This window comes from Salvelinus namaycush, chromosome 1 (genome assembly GCF_016432855.1).
Source record: "Salvelinus namaycush isolate Seneca chromosome 1, SaNama_1.0, whole genome shotgun sequence".
NCBI classification, from domain to species: domain Eukaryota; kingdom Metazoa; phylum Chordata; class Actinopteri; order Salmoniformes; family Salmonidae; genus Salvelinus; species Salvelinus namaycush.
In genome coordinates this window covers 11,210,924-11,236,606 of record NC_052307.1, presented here as the reverse complement: position 1 = coordinate 11,236,606, position 25,683 = coordinate 11,210,924, and the positions used below count along the sequence as shown (strand labels likewise).

The 25,683-nt window shown below is 40.6% G+C and overlaps 1 protein-coding gene across 1 annotated transcript; it reads right to left on the bottom strand.

The window, feature by feature from the left end:
• Nucleotides 1-702: 702 nt before the first annotated feature.
• LOC120053783 (arrestin domain-containing protein 3-like) lies at nucleotides 703-24,695 on the bottom strand. The gene is made up of 6 exons (XM_039001031.1): nucleotides 24,396-24,695; nucleotides 6,944-7,004; nucleotides 4,974-5,124; nucleotides 4,694-4,790; nucleotides 2,450-2,706; nucleotides 703-1,723 (listed from the first exon to the last, which is right to left on the bottom strand). The coding sequence occupies exons 1-6, from the start codon at nucleotides 24,649-24,651 to the stop codon at nucleotides 1,391-1,393; spliced, it is 1,155 nt and encodes a 384-aa protein (XP_038856959.1). The 5' UTR covers nucleotides 24,652-24,695; the 3' UTR covers nucleotides 703-1,390.
• Nucleotides 24,696-25,683: the final 988 nt, after the last annotated feature.

Below are 25,683 nucleotides of genomic sequence, written 5' to 3'. Positions count from 1 at the left end.
TATTTTTTAAATCCAGTCGGATAAACACTCCAAATAGCCTAACCGACCACTGGGAGGTGTCCGCATGGTCCTAAAGCACACCGTTGCCTCGTTTGGATCACATTCCAATGTTAAAACTTGGGGGGACATGTCCCCCCCGTCCCCAGTGAAAGTTGCGCCCCTGGTTAAAACTAAGTTTGATATCATGGATGATCAGTTCTTGCGTTCAGAGCTCTATGAATTTCAGTGTCGTTAGCCTACATTTCTCCACCCCAGCCTTCCCTCAACTTTACTCAAACAGCATTTATTTTTTATTGTTTGAACTGCAGATTTCCCCTTTACTACCTGTTCCCTAAAATGTCTTACTCATCTTTATGATGGCTGATAAGCAATGCATACATAAAGAAAATAAGTTTTGATACTTTACCATTCCCTTCCTGCAGTACACACTGCTCAATTGAAAAATATTCATATTTGGCACGGTATGTTTCGTCCAGGTATTGTCCATAATCTTCCTCCCACGAAACATTAGCTTTTCATTTAGCCTTGATAGAAAGACATTTAATCTTTGTTTCAGCTGAAACTACCAAAATAATTCTCCCTGTGATAGTATCTCCCCTTGAAAATACATTTTGCCCATCATATTTGATGGTAAAGATTTGGATTGTCATTCTGGTCCACGAAATGAAGCGTAGCCAACACAGAAAGAAAAACAAGTGTTGGTAGGGTTCACAACTGTCTTTAATATAACATAGTAAGGGAGGAGGTCTATATTTACAATAGGCGAGGACAATAAGTAGGACTACGCCCACAATATTTGCAATGTCATCATTAAACATCACATCTGAGTCACGTCTGATTAATTTTCCAATACTTGTGACAGCATAACTCTGTGATTCTTCTCCATAAAATAAAAAGTCCTATATGAAGTTTATGTTTTGCATATGGTGTGGTATTTAGTTGATAAGGTGTTCCTGGTTTTATGTATCTCATCATAAAAAAAATGGACAAGTGGCCTATTATCGTCGTGGACGTCCCTGCTTTTTATTTCCTTGTACTTATTTGGAAATAGCAATTTTTACTATTATCATATATATATATATATTTAAAAAAAATATATTTTTTTAAATTTGATTATCAGCACCACCATGAAAATAGAACATTCATTGTTACATTCTTAACAGCAGTATTCATATTTAGACAACTTATACAAGGCACACTTAAGCAGAGCTTTGTTCCATTTCATTATTCATAGTAGGTATTTCCACAAAGATATTGAAGTTACACACGTTGTCATGTCAATGACAAGAAACATCAACAACAGAGAAGTATGGAAGTATAAACGGACGTCTACAGAGATAGAAAACTGCACATTATCATATACAATGCATTCATTTGTTATCATTTACCCTCATCTTTTCTCCCACTCGGATTTACCACCAAAATCAGACAGGGATGGGTACATTCCGTAGGCTGGGGGAGGCGCAAAAGCTCCTGGGGCCGTTGGTGGATAGGCTCCTGGGGCCGTTGGTGGATAGGCTCCTGGGGCCGTTGGTGGATAGGCTCCTGGGGCTGTCGGAAATTGTGGTGTGCTGTTCCATCCGGGTTGGTTTGCGTTCCCGAACGAGTCAAAACCAAAGTCAGAGTAAGGTGGCGGCTGCAGTCCAGACGTTTGAGTTGCAGGGAGGATGACCAGTGGCAATTTGATTTCTGGGTCTCTGGCGTAGGGAACATCCAGGACGATCTATGATGTAAACAAGGATATTGGAATCAAAGGGAATGCAATAGTTAGGCTATAGGCCTACGACAAAGCACAGTATGCAAGCTAGAATTAAAAGGTAAATGATTACATTTATATTTTAGTCATTTACGCCCAACGCTCTTAACCAGTAGGCTACCTGCTACCCTTGATTATTGGATTTAACGTATATTCAAACTCATATTTCAAGTGCAAATTGTTTAAAAAAAAAAACTTTTCCATTTGAGTTAGAAAAAATGACTCGTATAAATCGATCAGTGACACTTTGTCAAACAGTATAACGATTTACCAATTGCATAACGTCGACTCAATAAGAAAACGGTTTGGCCAACAGCAAGTTATACTTAGAGAACGTTTGTGGTTAAAAAGTAACCAGCCTCTAGTCTTTGCTCTACATTTTTATCAATGATAACAACCCACATGATTTCAGAAGTTGTAAAACTGGGTCTCTAATCATTTCAAAAGTCTGATGACTCCCTTGGTAAACAATGAGAAAATAAAAAGGGAGGTGTTTCACCAGATCATTCCTGTTGCAGCAACAAAGCCCACTACAGCATGTTGTAAGCCCAGAACAGGTTCTCGGTGTCTTTTTTCTGTATCTTAGTAAATAAAGGGTCAAAGCACATTGTAGTAGTGGCTTTGGATAGACACTGAATACATGGTTTAACAGTTCACACACACACCCAAACAGAGAGACACAGAGACACACACCTTCAGCCTGTACTCGCATTTAATATTACTGCAGGTGAAGATGGATGGAACAATGTGTTGTGGGATTTTAAGGACTTTAGTGACTTTCAGTTTCCCAGATGGCGGGATGGGCTCTCCCAGCTCTTTCAGGATGTCTTTAGTGGACACCCTCCTCTTTCCCCTCGCAAAGAAGCTGTCCTTCTGGTACAGGGTGTACTTGGGCTTGATCTCACGAGACGAGCTATTCTCAATGGACACCACAACCTTTAGGTCTTCACCTGCAAAGGGAGGGGGGGTATATTTATGGTAGCAATGTTGTTCTGGATTCATGATACTCAGTGCTAAGGTCAAACCCTAATATGAGATAAATTATAATAATTCAAATGCTTGAGCAAATCTACCATGTCTGTGCATGATTTGCGTGAAACCTCAACTTGTGCTTTTTTCTCATTCCGACATGTATGAATAACACTTGTATTTATGAATTACTCAGAGTGGAACTGACAGCGTTTTTATTTTATTTAACTAGGCAAGTCAGTTAAGAACAAATTCTTATTTTACAAACAACAACACAGAGTTACACATGGAATAAACAAGCGTACAGTCAATAACACAATAGGAATTTTTTTTGTACAAAAATAAAGTCTATATACAGTGTGTGCAAATGGCGTGAGGAGGTAAGGCAATAAATAGGCCGTAGTAGCGAAGTAATTACAATTTAGCAAATTAACACTGGAGTGATAGATGTGCAGATGATGATGTGCAAGTAGAAATACTGGTGTGCAAAAGAGCAGAAAAGTAAATAAAAACAGTATGGGGATGAGGTAGGTAGATTGGGTGGGCTATTTACAGATGGGCTATATAACAGCTGCAACGATCGATTGGCTGCTCAGATAGCTGATGTTGTATAGTTAGTGAGGGAAATATAAGACTTCAGCTTCAGCAATTTTTGCAATTCATTCCAGTCATTGGCAGCAGAGAACTGGAAGGAAAGGCGGCCAAAGGCTTTGGGGATGACCAGTGAGATATACCTGCTGGAGCGCGTGCTAAGGGTGGGTGTTGTTATCATGACCAGTGAGCTGAGATAAGGCAAAGCTTTACCTAGCATAGACTTATAGATGACCTGGAGCCAGGTCATGGGTCTGGCGACGAATATGTAGCGAGGGCCAGCCGACTAGAGCATACAGGTCGCAGTGGTGGGTGGTATAAGGGGCTTTGGTGACAAAACGGATGGCGCTGTGATAGACTGCATCCAGTTTGCTGAGTAGAGTATTGGAAGCTATTTTGTAAATGACATCTCCGAAGTCGAGGATTGGTAGGATAGTCAGTTTTTACGAGGGTATGTTTGGCGGCGTGAGTGAAGGAGGCTTTGTTGCGAAATAGGAAGCCGATTCTAGATTTAATTTTGGAATGGAGATGTTTATTATGAGTCTGGAAGAAGAGTTTACAGTCTAGCCAGACACCTAGGTATTTATAGTTGTCCACATATTCTAAGTCAGAGCCGTCCAGAGTAGTGATGCTAGTTGGGTGGGCGGGTGCGGGCAGCGAACGGTTGAAAAGCATGCATTTGGTTTTACTAGCATTTAAGAGCAGTTGGAGGCCACAGAAGGAGTGCTGTATGGCATTGAAGCTCGTTTGGAGGTTAGTTAACACAGTGTCAAAAGAAGGGCCAGATGTATATAGAATGGTGTCGTCTGCGTAAAGGTGGATCAGAGAATCACCCGCAGCAAGAGCGACATCGTTGATATATACAGAGAAAATAGTCGGCCCGAGAATTGAACCCTGTGGTACCCCCATAGAGACTACCACCATATTAATCATGCATTGAACTGCATCCCTCTATTCTGCCAACAATGCCTTACTATACGTCATGACATTATTAGTCAAATATAACTCCGTTTTTTTACTGTGAATTTGATATTTTTGACTGATATGAATGTCTGTTTCATATCTGCAAAGTAATTAAAATGCTGTCAATTCCACTTTAACCACTAAAGTCAACAATGCAACTGACAATATTCAGCTGTATTGTTTGTGTATGCATGACAAAGAATAAAATGCAATCATCTGAAAAGCATATCCTTCAAGATTGGAATACTGACAACACCCTCCCTTCACGCTTACATGTTTCCATGCCTTATATTTTCTAAGGACAGTAAAATGTTCTTAAGCAACAGTGATAAACATTGGTATGGTATGAAAGGCTATATACCAGAGGTGCATTACTATGTCCCAAGCTCTCATTAGTCCTGTTGGTTTTCTTACCTAAGTAGTAGCCCATTCTCTCTATGTGAATGTCCATTCCCACTTTTCCTGAGGTGAAAAACTTCATATTTTTAACCTTGGTTCCATGCTGAGGTATCTGAAAAGGAACAGAGACACTTGTGCTACACACAACACTACCACCATACAACCACAATCAGGAGGATAAAACATTTAAGAACAGCATTGGCAGTACTACATTAGTATCGGGATAGGCTCACACAGTAGTACTCATTGTGTCAACAGGGAGCATGTGTGTGTGTGTGTGTGTTTGTTTCTGTACCATCAGCTCAGGGATGCTGCCCAGGTCTGCCTTGGAGACAAAGGGGAACTCAGCCCTGGCTTTGCTGGATATCCTCATTGATCTGCTCAACTTGGCCTCTAACGTATACAGGATTTTCCCCCAGGCGCCTTTAAAGGATGATGGCATTGCTCTATGAACAAGGAATATCAGTATTATTTTATTTTTTTAAATTACAAAACAGAGACTAAGAATGGTGAGAGATCATAGTCAACATTCTACATAAAGTTGATATTTTATGGTGTAGTATGTAGAAGCCATTTGGTAACTACAGATTAGGGCCATAAATAAACAAGTGAACTGTCATAATTGTAAAATGGCAACTAAATGTCTCCGATTGGTATATGGTGCTAGACCTGTAACTAGGCTACAGTAGCTCTTTAGTTACATATACATCAAGACAAAGACATTATGGGCCGGTTTCCAGGACACAAAATAAGCTTATTAATAGGAGAATCTCCATTGAGCGTTCATTTCAGCCCTAGACTAGGATTGCCCTATATGTAATTAGGCTCTTTACAGGTAACTGCCAAAATAAAAGGAAACACACGTCTAAATGAGGGATACAAAAAATATTGAATGTGGTTCCTGAATGCGGTACCTAAGTTAATTAAGCAATTAACATCCCATCATGCTTAGGGTCATGCATAAAAATGCCCAGTTGCCCAATATTTTGGTCTCAGTAACTTTGAAAGAGGGGTCTCAAAGGAGCATAGGGGGTTTAAAGTATGTGTCAGTCACCAGATCTCAACCCAATTGAACTCTTATGAGAGATTCTGGAGCGGCGCCTGAGACAGTGTTTTCCACCACCATTAACAAAGCACCAAGTTATGGAATTTCTCGTGGAAGAATGGTTTCACATCCCACATCCCAGTTCCAGAAACATAATCTATGCCAATGGCGCATTGAAGCTGTTCTGGCGGCCCATGGTGACCCAACGTCATTAAGACACGTTACGTTGGCATTTCCTTTATGTTGGCAGTTGCCTGCATATACATGTACTATCTGCAATATATTGATTATATTATTGACTTAATATGGCTGTGTTTAGCCAGGCAGCTCATTTCTGATCTTTTATCACTAATTGGTCTTTTAACCAATCAGATCAGATATTTTGCCAATAATTGGGCAAAAGATCCTAATTGGGCTGCCTGTGTAAATGTAGACTAAATTATTCATTTCTTCTCATTCAGTGTATCATATAAGTATGCTAACATGCTGACCAAACCGGACGCACACGTTGATTTTGTTCACCCACACCAGAAGCGATGAGGACACGCAGGTTGAAATATCAAAACAAACTCGGAACCAATTATATTAATTTGGGGACAGGTCAAACAGTATTAAACATTTATGGCAATTTAGCTACCTAGCTTACTGTTGCTAGCTAATTTGTCCTGGGAAATAAACATTGGGTTGTTATTTTACCTGAAATGCAAAGTCTACTACTCTGACAATCCACAGATAAAACAGTGAAACAAACTTGTTTCTCATCTCTCCTCCTTCCTTCACGCTTCTTTTTCTTCTTTGAACTTAATGTGACGGTTGGCAACCAACTTTACGGTGCATTACTACAACCAACGGATCGTCTTTCAATCACCCACGTGGGTATATGCTCCTAAAAACCAATGAGGAGATGGGAGAGGCCGGACTTGCAGCATGTTGAGTGTCACAAATAAAACCAATTTTGATTTTAGCGCCTGGCGCCGCAGACGCTCGCCGATGCGCACGAGCAGTGTGGGTGCAATGATTGAATCAGCATGTAAGACAATCAATCATAAAGCACAAGTACTTAGAAAGTTAACCATTGTAAACATTCTGAAAACAACTCAGGATTACCTTGCTGATGTTAACAAGATAGCTAACTACTCTAATTATTTGATTGTGCTTCATGATCAAGTGTCTAAGAGATGTAAATATTAGCCCACCAGGTGTGTTTGCAGGGCACTTACTGCTGAGGGATCTGAATTGTGAATGGGTAAACGTGAGTTCCAGGAGCCACGACATTACAATCTGAAAAACAACAAGTTACGTTTATGTTACAAGAGTTAAAAAATATGTCCTAAAATATGGACCTTTTTCTAGGTATTTGATAAAGTTGCCACAGTGAGTGTGCGTGTGTATGGGGGATTCTCACAACTTGGTATTACTCTTGGTACATTTTTGAAAAGACAAACATTTTATTTTGTAATGGATAAGATACCATCTCAAATTATTGTCTGTGTTAAATTAATCATCTTAAATTGTTAAGATTCAATGACTTTTTACACATTACACATTTTTTTTACACAGTTACGGTAAAGAAATCTCATTACCGTAACACTTGTAAAGTTAGAAAATAAACATAGAAAGGTGAAAATTTCTAAAATATATATTTTTTAAAAGATACCTTTGATAAAGGAGAATTATTACAATATTTCATTAAAAAAGTGAGAATACGATTAAGTATATTTCAATTTTAATCAGTTATCTAATTACCGTAACGTCTGGCATGTTCATAACCTGGTTGTCTTTTATTATTATTTATGTTTTAAATTATTATTAATATTTTAAAAGAACACAAATATAAAGAGTAGATATTTTGAATTCTGTAATATTATTCTAGGAATATTTTATCACTGATGCATTTCGGTAATGAGATCCATGTTACAGTAGATGAGACCATATTACGTTAATGAACAAATAAATGAGCAAACGGTACTTTAATAAGAGCAAAAAATATAATTTAGAACAATATTAACCATTAAGAACAACAAATTGATCATAAACTCCCTACCACCAATACCTTGACTTTGTTGTCCTTAAGCCATTTTGCCACAACTTTGGAAGTATGCTTTGGGTCATTGTCCATTTGGAAGACCCATTTGCGACAAAGATTTAACTTCTTGACTGATGTCTTGAGATGTTGCTTCAATATATCCACATAATTTCCTTTCCTCATGATGTCATCTATTTTGTGAAGTGCACCCGTCCCTCCTGCAGCAAAGCACCCCCACAACATAATGCTGCCTACCCCGTGCTTCACAGTTGGGATGGTGTTCTCTGGATTTCAAGCCTCCCCCTTTTCCCCCAAACATAACGATGGTCATGATGGCCAAACAGTTCTATTTTTGTTTCATCAGACCGGAGGGCGTTTCTCCAAAAAGTATGATATTTGTGTCCATGTGCAGTTGCAAACCGTAGTCTAGCTTTTTTATGGCGGTTTTGGGGCAGTTGCTTCTTCCGTGCTGAGCGGCCTTTCAGGTTATGTCGATATAGGACTCGTTTTACTGTGGATATAGATACTTTTGTACTTGTTTCCTCCAGCATCTTCGCAAGGTTGTTTGCTGTTGTTCTGGGATTGATTTGCACATTTCGCACCAAAGTATGTTCATCTCTAGGAGACAGAACACGTCTCCTTCCTGAGAGGTATGACGGCTGCGTGGTCCCATGGTGTTTATACTTGCGTACTATTGTTTGTACAGATGAACATGGTACCTTCAGGCCTTTGAAATTGCTCCCAAGGATGAACCAGACTTGTGGAGGTCTACAGTTATTTTTCTGAGGTCTTGGCTGATTTCTTTTGATTTTCCCAGGATGTCAAGCAAAGAGGCACTGAGTTTGAAGGTAGGCCTTGAAATACATCCACAGCTACACCTCCAATTGACTCAAATGATATCAATTAGCCTATCAGAAGCTTCTAAAGCCATGACATCATTCTCTGGAATTTTCCAAGCTGTTTAAAGGCACAGTCAACTTAGTGTATGTAAACTTCTGACCCACTGGAATTGTGATACAGTGAATTATAAGTGAAATAATATGTCTGTAAACAATTGTTGGAAAAATGACTTGTGTCATGCAAAGTAGATGTGCTAACCGACTTGCCAAAACTATAGTTTGTTAAGAAGAAATTTGTGGAGTGTTTGAACTCCAACCTGAGAGTATGTAAAATGCCGACTTCAACTGTATATATATATATATAAATAACTCAGCAAAAAAAGAGACGTCCCTTTTCAGGACCATGTCTTTCAAAGATAATTCTTAAAAATCCAATTAACTTGGGTAGGGGGCAGTATTTTCACGTCCGGATGAAAAGTGTGCCCAATGTAAACTGCCTGTTACTCAGGCACGGGAAGCTAGGATATGCATATAATTAGATTTGGATAGAAAACTCTAAAGTTTCTAAAAATGTTAAAATAATGTCTGTGAGTATAACAGAACTGATTTGGCAGGCGAAACCCCGAGGACAAACCATCCAGGGGAAAAAATTGAGGTCATAGGATTTTCCAATGGTTTTCTATGGGATACCCTTATTATTAGGAACCTGGTTGCAGTTCCTATGGCTTCCACTAGATATCAACAGTCTAGAAATTGTTCGATGTTTTTCTTTTGAGAAATTAAGAAGTAGTCCTAATCATTGTAAGTGGCACTCCAGGTGGACTTCACTTTTTTGGTGCACGTGAACTCGAGCGCGCTACACGTTGTTTTTATCCGGTATTAGAAACAGTTTATTCCGTTTTAAATTGTATCGATTCTTTACGTTTTAGGGTACCAGAGGTTGGATTAGGAACGTTGTTTGAAATGTTTGGACCAAGTTTACAGGTAACTTATTAGATACTTTGTAGGCATGTTGGGCGAGTTGAAACCGGTGTATTTTTGAATCAAACGCGCCAAATAAATGGACATTTTTGGGACATAAAGAAGGACATTATCGAACAAAAGGAGCATTTGTGATGTTTGCCACTGGGGTCCCGGAACATATTCCAGTCTGTTCTAGCAAAACAGTCCTGTAGCTTAGCATCTGCGTCATCCGACCACTTTTTAATTGACTGAGTCACTGGTGCTTCCTGCTTTAATTTTTGCTTGTAAGCAGGAATCAGGAGGATGGAATTATGGTCAGATTTGCCAAATGGGGGGCGAGGGAGAGCTTTGTATGTGTCTCTGTGTGTGGTGTAAAGGTGGTCTAGAGTTTTTTTCCCTCTGGTTGCACATTTAACATGCTGATAGAATTTAGCTACGATTGATTTCAGTTTCTAGGACACACGTTCCGCTAGCGGAACCCCTCGACAACAATCCGCTGAAAAGGCAGCGCGGGAAATACAAAAATATTTTTCTGAAATATGTAACTTTCACACATTAACAAGTCCAATACAGCAAATGAAAGATAAACATCTTGTTAATCTACCCATCGTGTCAGAATTAAAAAAATGCTTTACAGCAAAAACACAACATATGATGATGCTAGATCACCGCCAAGTCCAAAAAACACACAGCCATTTTCCCAGCCAAAGATAGGAGCCACAAAAAGCAGAAATAGAGATGAAATGAATCACTAACCTTTGATGATCTTCATCAGATGACACTCATAGGACATCATGTTACACAATACATGTATATTTTGTTCGATAATGTGCATATTTATATCCAAAAATCTCAGTTTACATTGGCGCCATGTTCAGAAATGCCTCCAAAATATCCGGAGAAATTGCAGAGCCACATCAAATAACAGAAATACTCATCATAAACTTTGATGAAAAATACATGTTTTACATAGAATTAAAGATACACTTGTTCTTAATGCAACCACTGTGTCAGATTTCAAAAAACTTTACGGAAAAAGCAAACCATGCAATAATCTGAGACGGCGCTCAGATAGAAACAACATTTCTCCGCCAAGTTGGAGTCAACAGAAATACGAAATTACATTATAAATATTCCCTTACCTTTGATGATCTTCATCAGAATGCACTCCCAGGAATCCTAGTTCCACAATAAATTGTTGTTTTGTTCGATAATGTCCATTATTTATGTCCAAGTAGCTACTTTTGTTAGCACGTTTAGTACACATATCCAAACGCTCGTGCAGGTCCAGGTGAACGTCGGACAAAAACTTCAAAAAGTTATATTACAGGTTGAATAAACTTGTCAAATTAAGTATAGAATCAATCTTTAGGATGTTGTTATCATAAATATTCAATAACGTTCCAACCGGAGAATTCCTTTGTGTCTATAGAAGTAATGGAACGCAAGTCGATATCATGTGGAATGCGCGTGACCAGGACCTGGCTCTCTGCCAGACCACTGACTCATTCCCTTCTTATTCAGCTCCACATCACAGTAGAAGCTTCATTCAAGGTTCTACAGACTGTTGACATCTAGTGGAAGCCGTCGGAAGTGCAAACAGATCCATATCCCACTGGGAATTCAATAGGCGATGAGTTGAAAATCGACCAACCTCAGATATCCCACTTCCTGGTTGGATTTTTCTCAGGTTTTCGCCTGCCATATGAGTTCTGTTATACTCACAGACATCATTCAAACAGTTCTAGAAACGTCAGAGTGTTTTCTATCCAATAGTAATAATAATATGCATATATTAGAATCTGGGACAGAGTAGGAGGCAGTTCACTCTGGGCATGCTATTCATCCAAAGTGAAAATGCTGCCCCCTATCCCTAAAAAGTTAAAGTCCCCGGCCACTAGGAGTGCCACCTTTGGGTGGGCGTTTTCATGTTTGCTTATTTCCTTATACGGCTGACAGAGTGCGGTCTTAGTGCCAGCATCCGTCTGTGGTGGTAAATAAACAGCCACGAAAAATATAGATGAAAACTCTCTTGGCAAATAGTGTGGTCTACAGCTGATGATGATATACTCTACTTCAGGCGAGCAAAATCTAGAGACTTCCTTTGATTTCGTGCACCAGCTGTTGTTTACAAATATACACAGACCGACCCCCCCCCCCCCCTCTCTCGTTTTACCGGAGTGTGCTGTTCTATCTAGCCGGTGCAGCATATATCCCGCCAGCTGAATGTTATCCATGTCGTCATTCAGCCACAATTCGGCTGAAACATAACAGTTTTTGATGTCCCGTTGGTAGGATATTCGTGATCGTACCTCTTCTCATTTACTGTCCAATGATTGTACGTTGGCAAATAATATTGACGGTAAAAGCAGATTTCCCACTCGCCGTCGGCGGATTCAATTAAAAATCAGCCGTTTCCAGCTACAGTAGTCATTTACAACATTAACAATGTCTACACTGTATTTCTGATCAATTTTGTTATTTTAAAAATGGACCAAAAATGTTTTGCTTTTCTTTCAAAAACAAGGACATTTCTAAGTGACCCCAAACTTTTGAACGGTAGTGTACATGTATATTCCATAAATATCTATGACATGGAATGTTTAATGTCTGCTAAATTGGCAAACTAACTGCAAGGTGACATATGAATCACAATCTTACCAATCAAGTTTGGAAGCATATATATATATATATATGGAGCTCGCCCACAGCACAATCAATACCATTTTTGAGCATGGAGGAACATCACCACCCTGAACAGCAGCTAAATGCTCATGGAAGAGAAATAAGAAGATGTGTAAGAATGCGTGGTGGTGGTGTTAGGGGAAGACATAATAGAGGAAGAGGTAGAAGGCAAAGAATAAGAGTCCCCGATGAAATCAGAGCCACAATTGTGGACCATGTCATAAACCATGGTCTTACAATGGAAGAGGCTGGCTGGAGTGTACAGCCTATTGTAAACAGATCCACAGTGTCATCCTTACAAGGTACCCCACCCTGTGTCCTCTATACCTGCGTCACTTTCTCCTGCCAATGACAGGGATATTGGCCTTGTCGGGTGTCTGAAGTACATCCTGTGCGTTCTGCTTGTTGAGGAAAAAACTCTTTGTCTAATCTGAGGTGAGTGATCGCTGTCGTGATATCCAGAAGCTCTTTTTTGCCGTAAGAAAGTGGCAGAAACATTATGTACAAAATAAGTTACAAATAACGCGAAAAAACCCCACATAATAGCAGAATTGGGTAGGCGCCCGTAAAACGGCTGTCATTTCTTCCAGCGCCATCTTCTATAACACCTCCAAAACACAGGTCATGGGGTTTCTCTGTATACCTGTCGCAAGACCCACTGGTTGATGCTTATTTATAAAACCCTCTTAGGCCTCACTTCGCCCTATCTGAGATATATACTGCAGCTGCCATCCTTCACATACAACCACCAGGGATTTTGACCCCATAAAAGATATCACATTAGGCCCCACCACCATAGGCCACACCAACCCTGCGCAATTGCTGTAACCACACAACCTCCAGAACCCAATTGACCCATTTAAATCTTTAAATAACACTATCTTTGCAGGCTTGCAACTCTTGTAGTCCAATAATTACTGACAGTGAGCTGTGAAAATATAACACTGTGCGACATGCATGCAACATTCTACATACAGTGGTATTCACTATTTGATGCAAGACTGATACCTTCTATAAAAAATGTGCTAAAGGCCGTCTTTTACAGTCTAAATGTGATTTTACTGGTAAAATTCTTGAATGGAAAATTCTCTTATCATTAATGAATAACTTCAAATAAATATACCTTAAATATACATTAACATCTTCAATTAAAATAAATGAACATTATCATCTATAGAATGATATAACAAACAAAACATTTTAAATCAGCAGCATATTTTTGAACTAAGTATACATACCACCTCAAAAATAAGCAGCTGTAAAAGTGGAAATGGAAATGAAAAGGCCTGATGGTGGCGCTAGAGGAAAGGTCAAGTGGTCACCAAATCAATAGGTTTCTTCCACTTGGTCTTGATTGTGCACAACACATTTTATGGCAATTCAGCCATTACTTTGAGATATACTGTATCTTGTTCTCAGCCTGTGGGCATCATGTGTGTAGTGATCCAATATCCATAGCCATGCCATTTAACAGTTAGCACTGGCCCTTCCTCAGCCTTACTCACCAAGAGCCCAGCACCGAGCCTTCCTGCTGGCAATGTCACTGATCAAGTCTTTGAAGTCCAGCTTTCTAGCTAGATGACTTTCAATGGACAGCATGGCAAGACTGCAAAGCCTGTCCTGGGACATAGTGTACCTCATATAGTTTCAGTTGTGGCTTACTGAACGCTCTCTCGCCACCAATACAACTGTCAGCTTCATTAAATAGTACCCGCAAAACACCAGTCTCAGCGTCAACAGTGAAGAGGCGACTTCGGGATGCTGGCCTTCTAGGCAGAGTTCCTCTGTCCAGTGTCTGTGTTCTTTTGCCCATCTTAATATTTTCTTTTTATTGGACAGTCTGAGATATGGCTTTCTCTTTGCAACTCTGCCTAGAAGGCCAGCATCCCGGAGTCGCCTCTTCACTGTTGACGTTGAGACTGGTGTTTTGCGCGTACTATTTAATGAAGCTGCCAGTTGAGGACTTGTGAGGGGTCTGTTTCTCAAACTAGACACTCTAATGTACTTGTCCTCTTGCTCAGTTGTGCACCGGGGCCTCCCACTTTCTATTCTGGTTAGAGCCAATTTGCGCTGTTCTGTGGTAGTACACAGCGTTGTACGAGATATTCAGTTTCTTGGCAATTTCTCGCATGGAATAGCCTTCATTTCTCAGAACAAGAATAGACTGACGAGTTTCAGAAGAAAGTTATGTTTTTGGCCATTTTGAGCCTGTAATCGAACCCACAAATACTGATGCTCCAGATACTCAATTAGTCTAAAGGCCAGTTTTATTGCTTCTTTAAATCAGCACAACAGTTTTCAGCTATGCTAACATAGTTGCAAATGGGTTTTCTAAAGATCAATTAGCCTTTTAAAATGACCAACTTGGATTAGCTAACACAACGTGCCATTGGAACACAGGGGTGATGGTTGCTGATATGGGCCTCTGTACGCCTATGTAGATATTCCATAAAAAAATCTGCCGTTTCCAGCTACAATAGTCATTTACAACATTAACAATGTCTACACTGTATTTCTGATCAATTTGATGTTATTTTAAATGGACACATTTGTTTTGCTTTTCTTTCACAAACAAGGACATTTCTAAGTGACCCCAAACTTTTGAACGGTAGTGTACATGTATATTCCATAAATATCTATGACATGGAATGTTTGATGTCTGCTAAATTAGCAAATTAACTGCAAGGTGACATAGGAATCACAATCTTACCAATCAAGTTTGGAAGCATATATATACATATACATATATACATACATACATACATACATATGGAGCTTGCCCACAGCACATTCAATACCATTTTTGAGCATGGAGGAACATCACCACCCTGAACAGCAGCTAAATGCTCATGGAAGAGAAATAAGAAGATGTGTAAGAATGCGTGGTGGTGGTGTTAGGGGAAGACATAATAGAGGAAGAGGTAGAAGGCAAAGAATAAGAGTCCCCGATGAAATCAGAGCCACAATTGTGGACCATGTCATAAACCATGGTCTTACAATGGAAGAGGCTGGCTGGAGTGTACAGCCTATTGTAAACAGATCCACAGTGTCATCCTTACAAGGTACCCCACCCTGTGTCCTCTATACCTGCGTCACTTTCTCCTGCCAATGACAGGGATATTGGCCTTGTCGGGTGTCTGAAGTACATCCTGGAAGAGGCTGGCTGGAGTGTACAGCCTATTGTAAACAGATCCACAGTGTCATCAATTGTGCAAAGGGAAAACAGGTAAATACAGTGAGGGAAAAGTATTTGATCCCCTGCTGATTTTGTACGCTTGCCCACTGACAAAGAAATGATCAGTCTATAATTTTAATGGTAGGTTTATTTGAACAGTGAGAGACAGAATAACAACAAAAAAATCCAGAAAAACCCATGTCAAAAATGTTATAAATTTATTTGCATTGTAATGAGGGAAATAAGTATTTGACCCCCTCTCAATCAGAAAGATTTCTGGCTCCCAGGTGTCTTTTATACAGGTAATGAGCAGAGATTAGGAGCACACTCTTAAAGGGAGTGCTCCTAATCTTAGTTTGTTACCTGTATAAAAGACACTTGTCCACAGAAGCAATCAATCAATCAGATTCCAAACTCTCCACCATGGCCAAGACCAAAGAGCTCTCCAAGGATGTCAGGGACAAGATTGTAGACCTACACAAGGCTGAAATGGGCAACAAGACCATCGCCAAGCAGCTTGGTGAGAAGGTGATAACAGTTGGTGCAATTATTCGCAAATGGAAGAAACGCAAAATAACTGTCAATCTCCCTCGGCCTGGGGCTCCATGCAAGATCTCACCTCGTGGAGTTGCAATGATCATGAGAACGGTGAGGAATCAGCCCAGAACTACACGGGAGGATCTTGTCAATGATCTCAAGGCAGCTGGGACCATAGTCACCAAGAAAACAATTGTTAACACACTACGCCGTGAAGGACTGAAATCCTGCAGCGCCCGCAAGGTCCCCCTGCTCAAGAAATTACATATACATGCCCGTCTGAAGATTGCCAATGAACATCTGAATGATTCAGAGGACAACTGGGTGAAAGTGTTATGGTCAGATGAGACCAAAATGGAGCTCTTTGGCATCAACTCAACTCGCCGTGTTTGGAGGAGGAGGAATGCTGCCTACGACCCCAAGAACACCATTCCCACCGTCAAACATGGAGGTGGAAACATTATGCTTTGGGGGTGTTTTTCTGCTAAGGGGACAGGACAACTTCACCGCATCAAAGGGACGATGGACGGGGCCATGTACCGTCAAATCTTGTGTGAGAACCTCCTTCCCTCAGCCAGGGCATTGAAAATGGGTCGTGGATGGGTATTTCAGCATGACAATGACCCAAAACACACGGCCATGGCAACAAAGGAGTGGCTCAAGAAGAAGCACATTGAGGTCCTGGAGTGGCCTAGCCAGTCTCCAGACCTTAATCCCATAGAAAATCTGTGGAGGGAGCTGAAGGTTCGAGTTGCCAAACGTCAGCCTCGAAACCTTAATGACTTGGAGAAGATCTGCAAAGAGGAGTGGGACAAAATCCCTCCTGAGATGTGTGCAATGGTGGCCAACTACAAGAAACGTCTGACCTCTGATTGCCAACAAGGGTTTTGCCACCAAGTACTAAGTCATGTTTTGCAGAGGGGTCAAATACTTATTTCCCTCATTAAAATGCAAATCAATATACAGTGATCCCTCGCCACTTCGCGGTTCACTTATCGCGGATTCGCTATTTCGCGGATTTTCATAATGCATTTTTTTTTTTTTTTTGGTGCATTGTGCTCTGCATTCTGATTCGCTAAAAACTCACTCCCGCTTCTTGTATCAAAACATGCTACGAATTGTGCTATCATTTTGTCGTCTCGTGCAGTTATGTGTACGTACATAAAACAGCTTGGCAAATTTACATTAAGTTGGCCAAATTATCTTGTAATTTCGAACATCTCCTAAACCCATAATGTCGACGAAACGGCCTACACGTGAGTCACTGTATTTGTATACATGTAATAGTTGCTAATTGTAAAAAAAAAAAAAGTTTTCTATTTCGCGGATTTCACTTATCGCGGGTCATTTTCGGAACGTAACCCCCGCGATAAACGAGGGATTACTGTATAACATTTTTGACATGAGTTTTTCTGAATATTTTTTTGTTGTTATTCTGTCTCTCACTGTTCAAATAAACCTACCATTAAAATTATAGACTGATCATTTCTTTGTCAGTGGGCAAGCGTACAAAACCAGCAGGGGATCAAATACTTTCCCCCCTCACTCTATGTACTCGTTCTTTACTTTTGTTACAGCATTTCATTCACAACAATACAGCAACTATTGTAAAGGTAAACGCAAGTCTGAAAATCACAATGTACCGTAAGATAGGTATGAGGAATATAAAGTAATACAGCACAATTTGAATAGAATATACTATCTGTAACGTGATCTATTGGTGAATTCGACATGTCATATATAGGACTGCACCACGACCTCATGCTGGTGGCAGAGCAGCAGTATTCAGCAATCAGCAACAACAAGAAATTTGCAACATGGTCAAAGCCAAAAATTCCATCAGGCTAAGAGAGATCCAAAGAGCAATCATAAATGATCAGGCTAAGAGAGATCCAAAGTGCAATCATAAATGATCAGGCTAAGAGATCCAAAGTGCAATCATAAATGACAACAATATCTTCACAAATATCAATTCTCTCAGCATTTCCACTATAGACTATGAAACAACTCTACAAGGTGCCATTTGAGAGGAATAGTGACAGAGTGTAGGAGCTACGGTTGCAGTATGTCCAGGTAAACCATTGGCGTGCACATGGTATATTGTACAGGGAGTTTCTGTACTTCAATGATGCCTGTATATACTTCTTGAAGTTGTAGATGCCCATAAGAACAGAAAACATTTATACTTTAATAAACTGTCTGATTCTAGAATAGGCTATGCAAAACTAACTTTATATTTTGTTTCTGTGTTACTATATAGAGAATTATGGAGCTGGAAGGACATGAAATTACCCACATTCTTGTTTTTGTGGACGAGGCTGGGTTCAATCTGGCCAAAGGCAGGAGTAGCCGCAATCTCATTGGACACCGAGCCACATTGATCATAATATTGGGGGCAATATTACAATGTGTGCTGCCATTTCTGAGAATGGTGTGAAGACAAATATTCTATAACACACAACTTCTCCTGTCCTTCCTAAATACATTTTACAGAGACCTAATACCAGAACACGAAAGAGGTTAAATTAGACCAGATTTGCCAAATTATGTAATTGTGTGGGATAATGTCAGCTTACACCAAACCAACATTGGACCTATTTTCTCTCCATACCCCCTGATTCCTACCGCAAGCTCTGGATCTTGCAGCTAGCTAGCTGCTATCTGAGTGACTATTGGCTAACGTCGGTCCCGGAGCAAACACCAATTATCCCGGAGCTAGCCAGCTGAAGAGTTCCATCAGCCACTCCTGGTCTACAATCACCTAGCCCGGACCCGTTTTACTGCCGATGCGGAGCACCACCGGGCCTTCATGACTGGACTACCAACGTTATCTGCCCGAGGGAGTTATTCAACTGGCCCCTCCATCGCGACGTAACCTGAACGCCCATCTGCTAACTGCGGCCCATTATTCGTTAGCTGTCTTGAGTATATCGGCTGCTAGCTGAATAGGTCTATCGGACAATTTTCCTGGGCCACTATAACTATAACTATTTTGCCAAATGGATTGGTCCCCACTACCACATGGAACCCCACTAATCTACCGACAAAAACGCACGAGGTGGCTAAAAACAGACCTCCGTCTTATGCTAGCTTGCTACCCATGGCCCGGCTAGCTGTCTGAATCGCCGTGACCCCAACCAACCTCACTACTCACTGGACCCTTAGGATCACTCGGCTAAGCATGCCTCTCCTTAATGTCAATATGCCTTGTCCATTGCTGTTCTGGTTAGTGTTTATTGGCTTATTTAACTGTAGAACCTCTAGCCCTGCTCAATATACCTTATCCAACTCTTCAGTTCCACCACCCAGATATGCAATGACATCACCTGGTTTCAATGATGTTTCTAGAGACAATATCTCTCTCATCATCACTCAATACCTAGGTTTACCTCCACTGTATTCACATCCTACAATACCTTTGTCTGTACATTATACCTTGAATCTATTTTATCGCCCCCAGAAACCTGCTCCTTTTACTCTCTGTTCCGGACGTCCTAAACGACCAATTCTCATAGCTTTTAGCCGTACCCTTATCCTACTCCTCCTCTGTTCCTCTGGCGATGTAGAGGTTAATCCAGGCCCTGCAGTGCCTAGCTCCACTCCTATTCTCCAGGTGCTCTCTTTTCTTGACTTCTGTAACCGTAAAAGCCTTGGTGTCATGCATGTTAACATCAGAAGCCTCATCCCTAAGTTTGTTTTAGTCACTGCTTTAGCACACTCTGCCAACCCGGATGTCCTAGCCGTGTCTGAATCCTTGCTTAGGAAGACCACCAAAAACTCTGAAATCTCCATCCCGAACTACAACATTTTCAGACAAGATAGAACGGCCAAAGGGGACGGTGTTGCAATCTACTGCAGAGATAAACCTGCAGAGTTCTGTCCTACTATCCAGGTCTGTACCCAAACAATTTGCACTTCTACTTTTAAAAATCCACCTCTCTAAAAACAAGTATCTTACCGTTGCCGCTTGCTATAGACCACCCTCTGCCCCCAGCTGTGCTCTGGACACCATATGTGAACTGATTGCCCCCCATCTATCTTCAGAGATCGTGCTGCTAGGTGACCTAAACTGGGACATGCTTAACACCACGGCCATCCTACAATCTAAGCTTGTTGCCCTCAATCTCACACAAATGATCAATGAACCTACCAGGTACAACCGCAAAGCCGTAAACACGGGCACCCTCATAGATATCATCCTAACCAACTTGCCCTCTAAATACACCTATGCTGTTTTCAACCAAGATCTCAGCGATCACTGCCTCATTACCTGTATCCGTAATGGGTCAGCGGTCAAACGACCTCCACTCATCACTGTCAAACGCTCCCTGAAACACTTCAGCGAGCAGGCCTTTCTAATCGACCATGCCCGGGTATCCTGAAAGGATATTGACCTCATCCCGTCAGTAGAGGATGCCTGGTTATTCTTTAAAAATGCCTTCCTCACCATCTTAAATAAGCATGCCCCATACAAGAAATTTAGAACCAGGAACAGATATAGCCCTTGGTTCTCTCCAGACCTGACTGCCCTTAACCAGCACAAAAACATCCTGTGGCGTTCTGCATTAGCATCGAACAGCCTCCGTGATATGTAACTTTTCAGGGAACTTAGAAACCAATAAACACAGGCAGTTCGAAAAGGCTAGCTTTTTCAAGCAGAAATTTGCTTCCTGCAACACAAACTCAAAAAAGTTCTGGGACACTGTAAAGTCCATGGAGAATAAGAGCACCTCCTCCCAGCTGCCCATTGCACTGAGGATAGGAAACTCTGTCACCACCGATAAATCCACTATAATTGAGAATTTCAATAAGCATTTTTCTACGGCTGGCCATGCTTTCCACCTGGCTACCCCTACCTCGGTCAACAGCACTGCACCCCCCACAGCAACTCGCCCAAGCCTTCCCAATTTCTCATTCTCCCAAATCCAGTCAGCTGATGTTCTGAAAGAGCTGCAAAATCTGGACCCCTAAAAATCAGCTGGGCTAGACAATCTGGAGTCTTTCTTTCTAAAATTATCCGCCGAAATTGTTCCAACCCCTATTACTAGCCTGTTCAACCTCTCGTGTCGTCTGAGATTCCCAAAGATTGGAAAGCAGCAGCGATCATCCCCCTCTTCAAAGGGGGGGACACTCTTGACCCAAACTGCTACATACCTACATATATCCTACCCTGCCTTTCTAAGGTCTTCGAAAGCCAAATTAACAAACAGATTACCAACCATTTCGAATCCCACCGTACCTTCGCCGCTATGCAATCTGGTTTCAGAGCTGGTCATGGGTGCACCTCAGCCATGCTCAAGGTCCTAAACGATATCTTAACCGCCATCAATAAGAAACAATACTGTGTAGCCGTATTCATTGACCTGGCCAAGGCTTTCGACTCTGTCAATCACCACATCCTCATCACTCAACAGCCTCGGTTTCTCAAATGATTGCCCCGCCTGGTTCACCAAGTACTTTTCCGATAGAGTTCAGTGTGTCAAATCAGAGGGCCTGTTGTCTGGGCCTCTGGCAGTCTCTATGGGGGTGCCACAGGGTTCAATTCTTGGGCCAACTCTTTTCTCTGTATACATCAATGATGTCGCTCTTGCTGCTGGTGAGTCTCTGATTCACCTCTACGCAGACGACACCATTCTGTATACTTCTGGCCATTCTTTGGACACTGTGTTAACTACCCTCCAGACGAGCTTAAATGCCATACAACTCTCCTTCCATAGCCTCCAACTGCTCTTAAATACAAGTAAAACTAAATGCATGCTCTTCAACCGATCGCTGCCAACACCTGCCCGCCCGCCCAGCATCACTACTCTGGACGGTTCTGACTTAGAATATGTGGACAACTACAAATACCTAGGTGTTTGGTTAGACTGTAAACTCTCCTTCCAGACTCACATCAAACATCTCCAATCCAAAGTTAAATCTAGAATTGGCTTCCTATTTTGCAACAAAGCATCCTTCACTCATGCTGCCAAACATACCCTCGTAAAACTGACCATCTTACCGATCCTCGACTTCGGCGATGTCATTTACAAAATAGCCTCCAAAACCCTACTCAATAAATTGGATGCAGTCTATCACAGTGCCATCCATTTTGTCACCAAAGCCCCATATACTACCCACCACTTTGACCTGTACGCTCTCGTTGGCTGCCCCTCGCTTCATACTCGTCGCCAAACCCACTGGTTCCAGGTCATCTACAAGACCCTGCTAGGTAAAGTCCCGCCTTATCTCAGCTCACAAGTCACCATAGCAACACCCACCCGTAGCACGCGCTCCAGCAGGTGTATTTCACTGATCACCCCCAGGGCCAATTCCTCTTTTGGCCGCCTCTCCTTCCAGTTCTCTGCTGCCAATGACTGGAACGAACTACAAAAATCTCTGAAACTGGAAACACTTATCTCCCTCACCAGCTTTAAGCACCAGCTATCAGAGCAGCTCACAGATCACTGCACCTGTACATAGCCCATCTATAAATAGACAAACAATTACCTCATCTCCTACTGTATTTATTTATTTATTTTGCACCCCAGTATTTCTACCTTGCACATTCACCTACTGCAAATCTACAATTCCAGTGTTTTTATTGCTATATTGTATTTACTTCGCCACCGTGGCCTTTTTATTGCCTTTACCTCCCTTATCTCACCTCATTTGCTCACATTGTATATAGACTTATTTTTGTACTGTATTATTGACTCTATTTTTGTTTTACTCCATGTGTTACTCTGTGTTGTTGTATGTGTCGAACTGCTTTGCTTTTTCTTGGCCAAGTCGCAGTTGTAAATGAGAACTTGTTCTCAACTTGCCTACCTGGTTAAACAAAGGTAAAATAAATAAAATCAAAATAAATTGTCAGGGAATGGTTTGCTGGGCATGAAAGGACAAGAATGGAGTTCCTTCCACCATCCTCCTCATTCCTAAATCCGATAGAAGAGGTTTTGTTCAGCATGGAGGTGGATGCCATGAATGCTGCTTGTGAGGACATCACAGGCGATCATTGCAGGGGATGGTTGCGCCACGCAAGGAGATTTTTCCCCCGGTGTATCGCAAGGGAAAACATCAGATGTGATGTTGACGAAAATCTCTGGCCAGACCAACAAGAGCGACAGGATGTCCACCAAGAAGATGGGAACTTGCAATGTTACGTACTGTGAGGAGGTACAATTTGTTTTTTACAGAACTACCACAGTTTTTTTCATTGCTGCTGTTTTTTTTTTTTGCTGCATGGATGTAATTTTGTGGCAAATTCTCTGTTCACTACATATGACTTTACATGTAAGAAATATGTAAAAATAGACATACAAATGTGAATTCTCTGTTTATCTATCTAATGCTAAAAAATAATAATCTGGATACATACAAATGTGCATATCCTTTTCTGTGTACTACAGTATTGACTTTTCCCAGTAAACTTTTATCTACTGTTGAAATCGGTATCTAAAAAGCTCAGTAATACACAATAGCATTCAGCTAGACAAAACGGACATTCTTGTACAGTACAGTAAGCAGTCAGTGTCAACAAAAAAGTTGAACAAACTGAAATCTGTATAAAAACAAACATTTCCAGGGTTGACTGCCATGGTGAAAAACATCGAAACATTTTGACCAGTACAGCTCACACGATGACAATAACTAGGTTTTGAAGCATGAATTCAATGTTTTGGGTGAGTTACTACATTTTGCAGACATGCAATAGAGTTGTGAAGCCCCATAAAACAGTTGTGACAATTTAACTTACAGTTTAGAGAATGTTAAGACTTTCAAAAAAAAACTGTAATATTGAAAAATATTTACCTAATGTTCTAATCCTTTTTTTTTCATTTTGCCTTTTGGTAGGCTGACATTGTAAATAGGAATTTGTTCTTAACTTACTTGCCTAGTTAAATAAAGGTTAAATAAATCAAATAAAAAAACACCCCATACCTTGTCACAACACAACTGATTGGCTCAAACACATTAAGGAAAGAAATTCCACAAATTACCTTAACAAGGCACACATGTTAATTGAAATGCATTCCAGGTGACTACCTCATGAAGCTGGTTGAGAGAATGCCAAGAGTGTGCAAATCTGTCATCAAGGAAAAGGGTGGCTATTTTGAAGAATCTCAAATAAACAAAATATTTTATAACACTTTTAGTTACTACATGATTCCATGTGTTATTTCATAGTTTTGATGTCTTCACTATTATTCTACAATGTAGAAAGTAGTAAAAATAAAGATAAACCCTGGAATGAATGTGTCCAAACTTGACTGGTACTAATATATATATATATATATATACACACACACACGAAGCAACGTTATGCCCCTTGTAGTGCAGTAGTAGCGTCGTTCGACCATTATCTATCTATCTAACGACGCTACTACTGCACTACAATAGGCATAACGTTACTTCGTAAATAAATGTCCCATATAAAACTCTGGAAGCTGTGCTTGATGCCTTACCTTGGCCTTTTTGTTCTCGAATGATAAATTGTTCAATGCTGAACATCTTGTCCTTGGAATGGTAAGTTACAGTTGTGTTATTATGATGTTCTGTCCAACGGACCTCTGACTTACCCTTCGCTTTTATGGAAAGATAATCTATTTTGCAATCTTTTCCTAATTCCAACGTTATTCGCCCCGAAATGAAGTCGCCGCTGCTAAAGGTTTTGCCTACACCGTCGTAGGTTACGGAAATGTTCTTTACGGTAGCCAACATCTCAAGAAGAGCGCACGGAGAGATAGTAAAGAAACTCAAATGTTCAAAAGTTATGAAGGGAGCGAGTCTCTTTCACTATGTAGTCTAAACGATGGGCGTGGTATGAACCAGAATATTACAGTGAGACGATGAATATGGCGATTCTCATTAAAACAGGGAAGAAGCCATAAACCAGTTTTTCAAGCATAATATAATCAAAATACTTTCGTTACTTATCAAAGAATGGAGTTTCGTTGATCAACTATTGTCATTACTACCGTTACGGTCAGTATGTACTTCCAAAAAGCCTCATGTCTTCTCTAGTTTTGGTGGCCTTAACTTCATGTTGGTTTGGAATTAGAATATTGACAAAATTCCAGTGAAACCTTAATTTATAAGCATAATTTTTCTCAACACATATATACGGAATAATCGGGATATATTGTATAAAAATACTTCCTTGTTTTTAGAATATTGGTTCCGAAATAATATCCTATTGGTGAGTCAACTTGTAAATGCAGAGGGTTTTTTACATGGTTATAAGGAATTCGTATCACTTTACAAGATCCCTGTAACACCTAAAGATTTTGCAATTGTTTTAGATGCCATTCCCTCAGGTGTTGCTTTATTATTCAGGAACGTGTCAAGACCTGACCCTCAGAACCTACCTGCCATTAACCCTGTTGACTCATCAGTAGAAAGATTTGTTTCTCTATTGGTCCATTCAACAACAGAGCGATACGAACCTTGTCATGCGTTATTGGAACGGTTTTATTGATAATACCTGTTGGGAAAATTTTGGGATGTTGCCACATACATACCTATTTGTTAAGAAAATTAAGATAGTTTCCTTTAAAATTATTCATAAATATGATCCTGCCAACCATTATATGAAGAAGTTTAAGAAAAACTCAAATGGTCCCTTTTGTAATGACCACCCAGAAACGGTGTTGCATCTTTTTTGGCATTGTATTAATGTAAGGAAACTGTGGCAAGACATCAGTAGATTTATAATTGAACACATTTATGAAGATCTTACACTATTGTGGACAG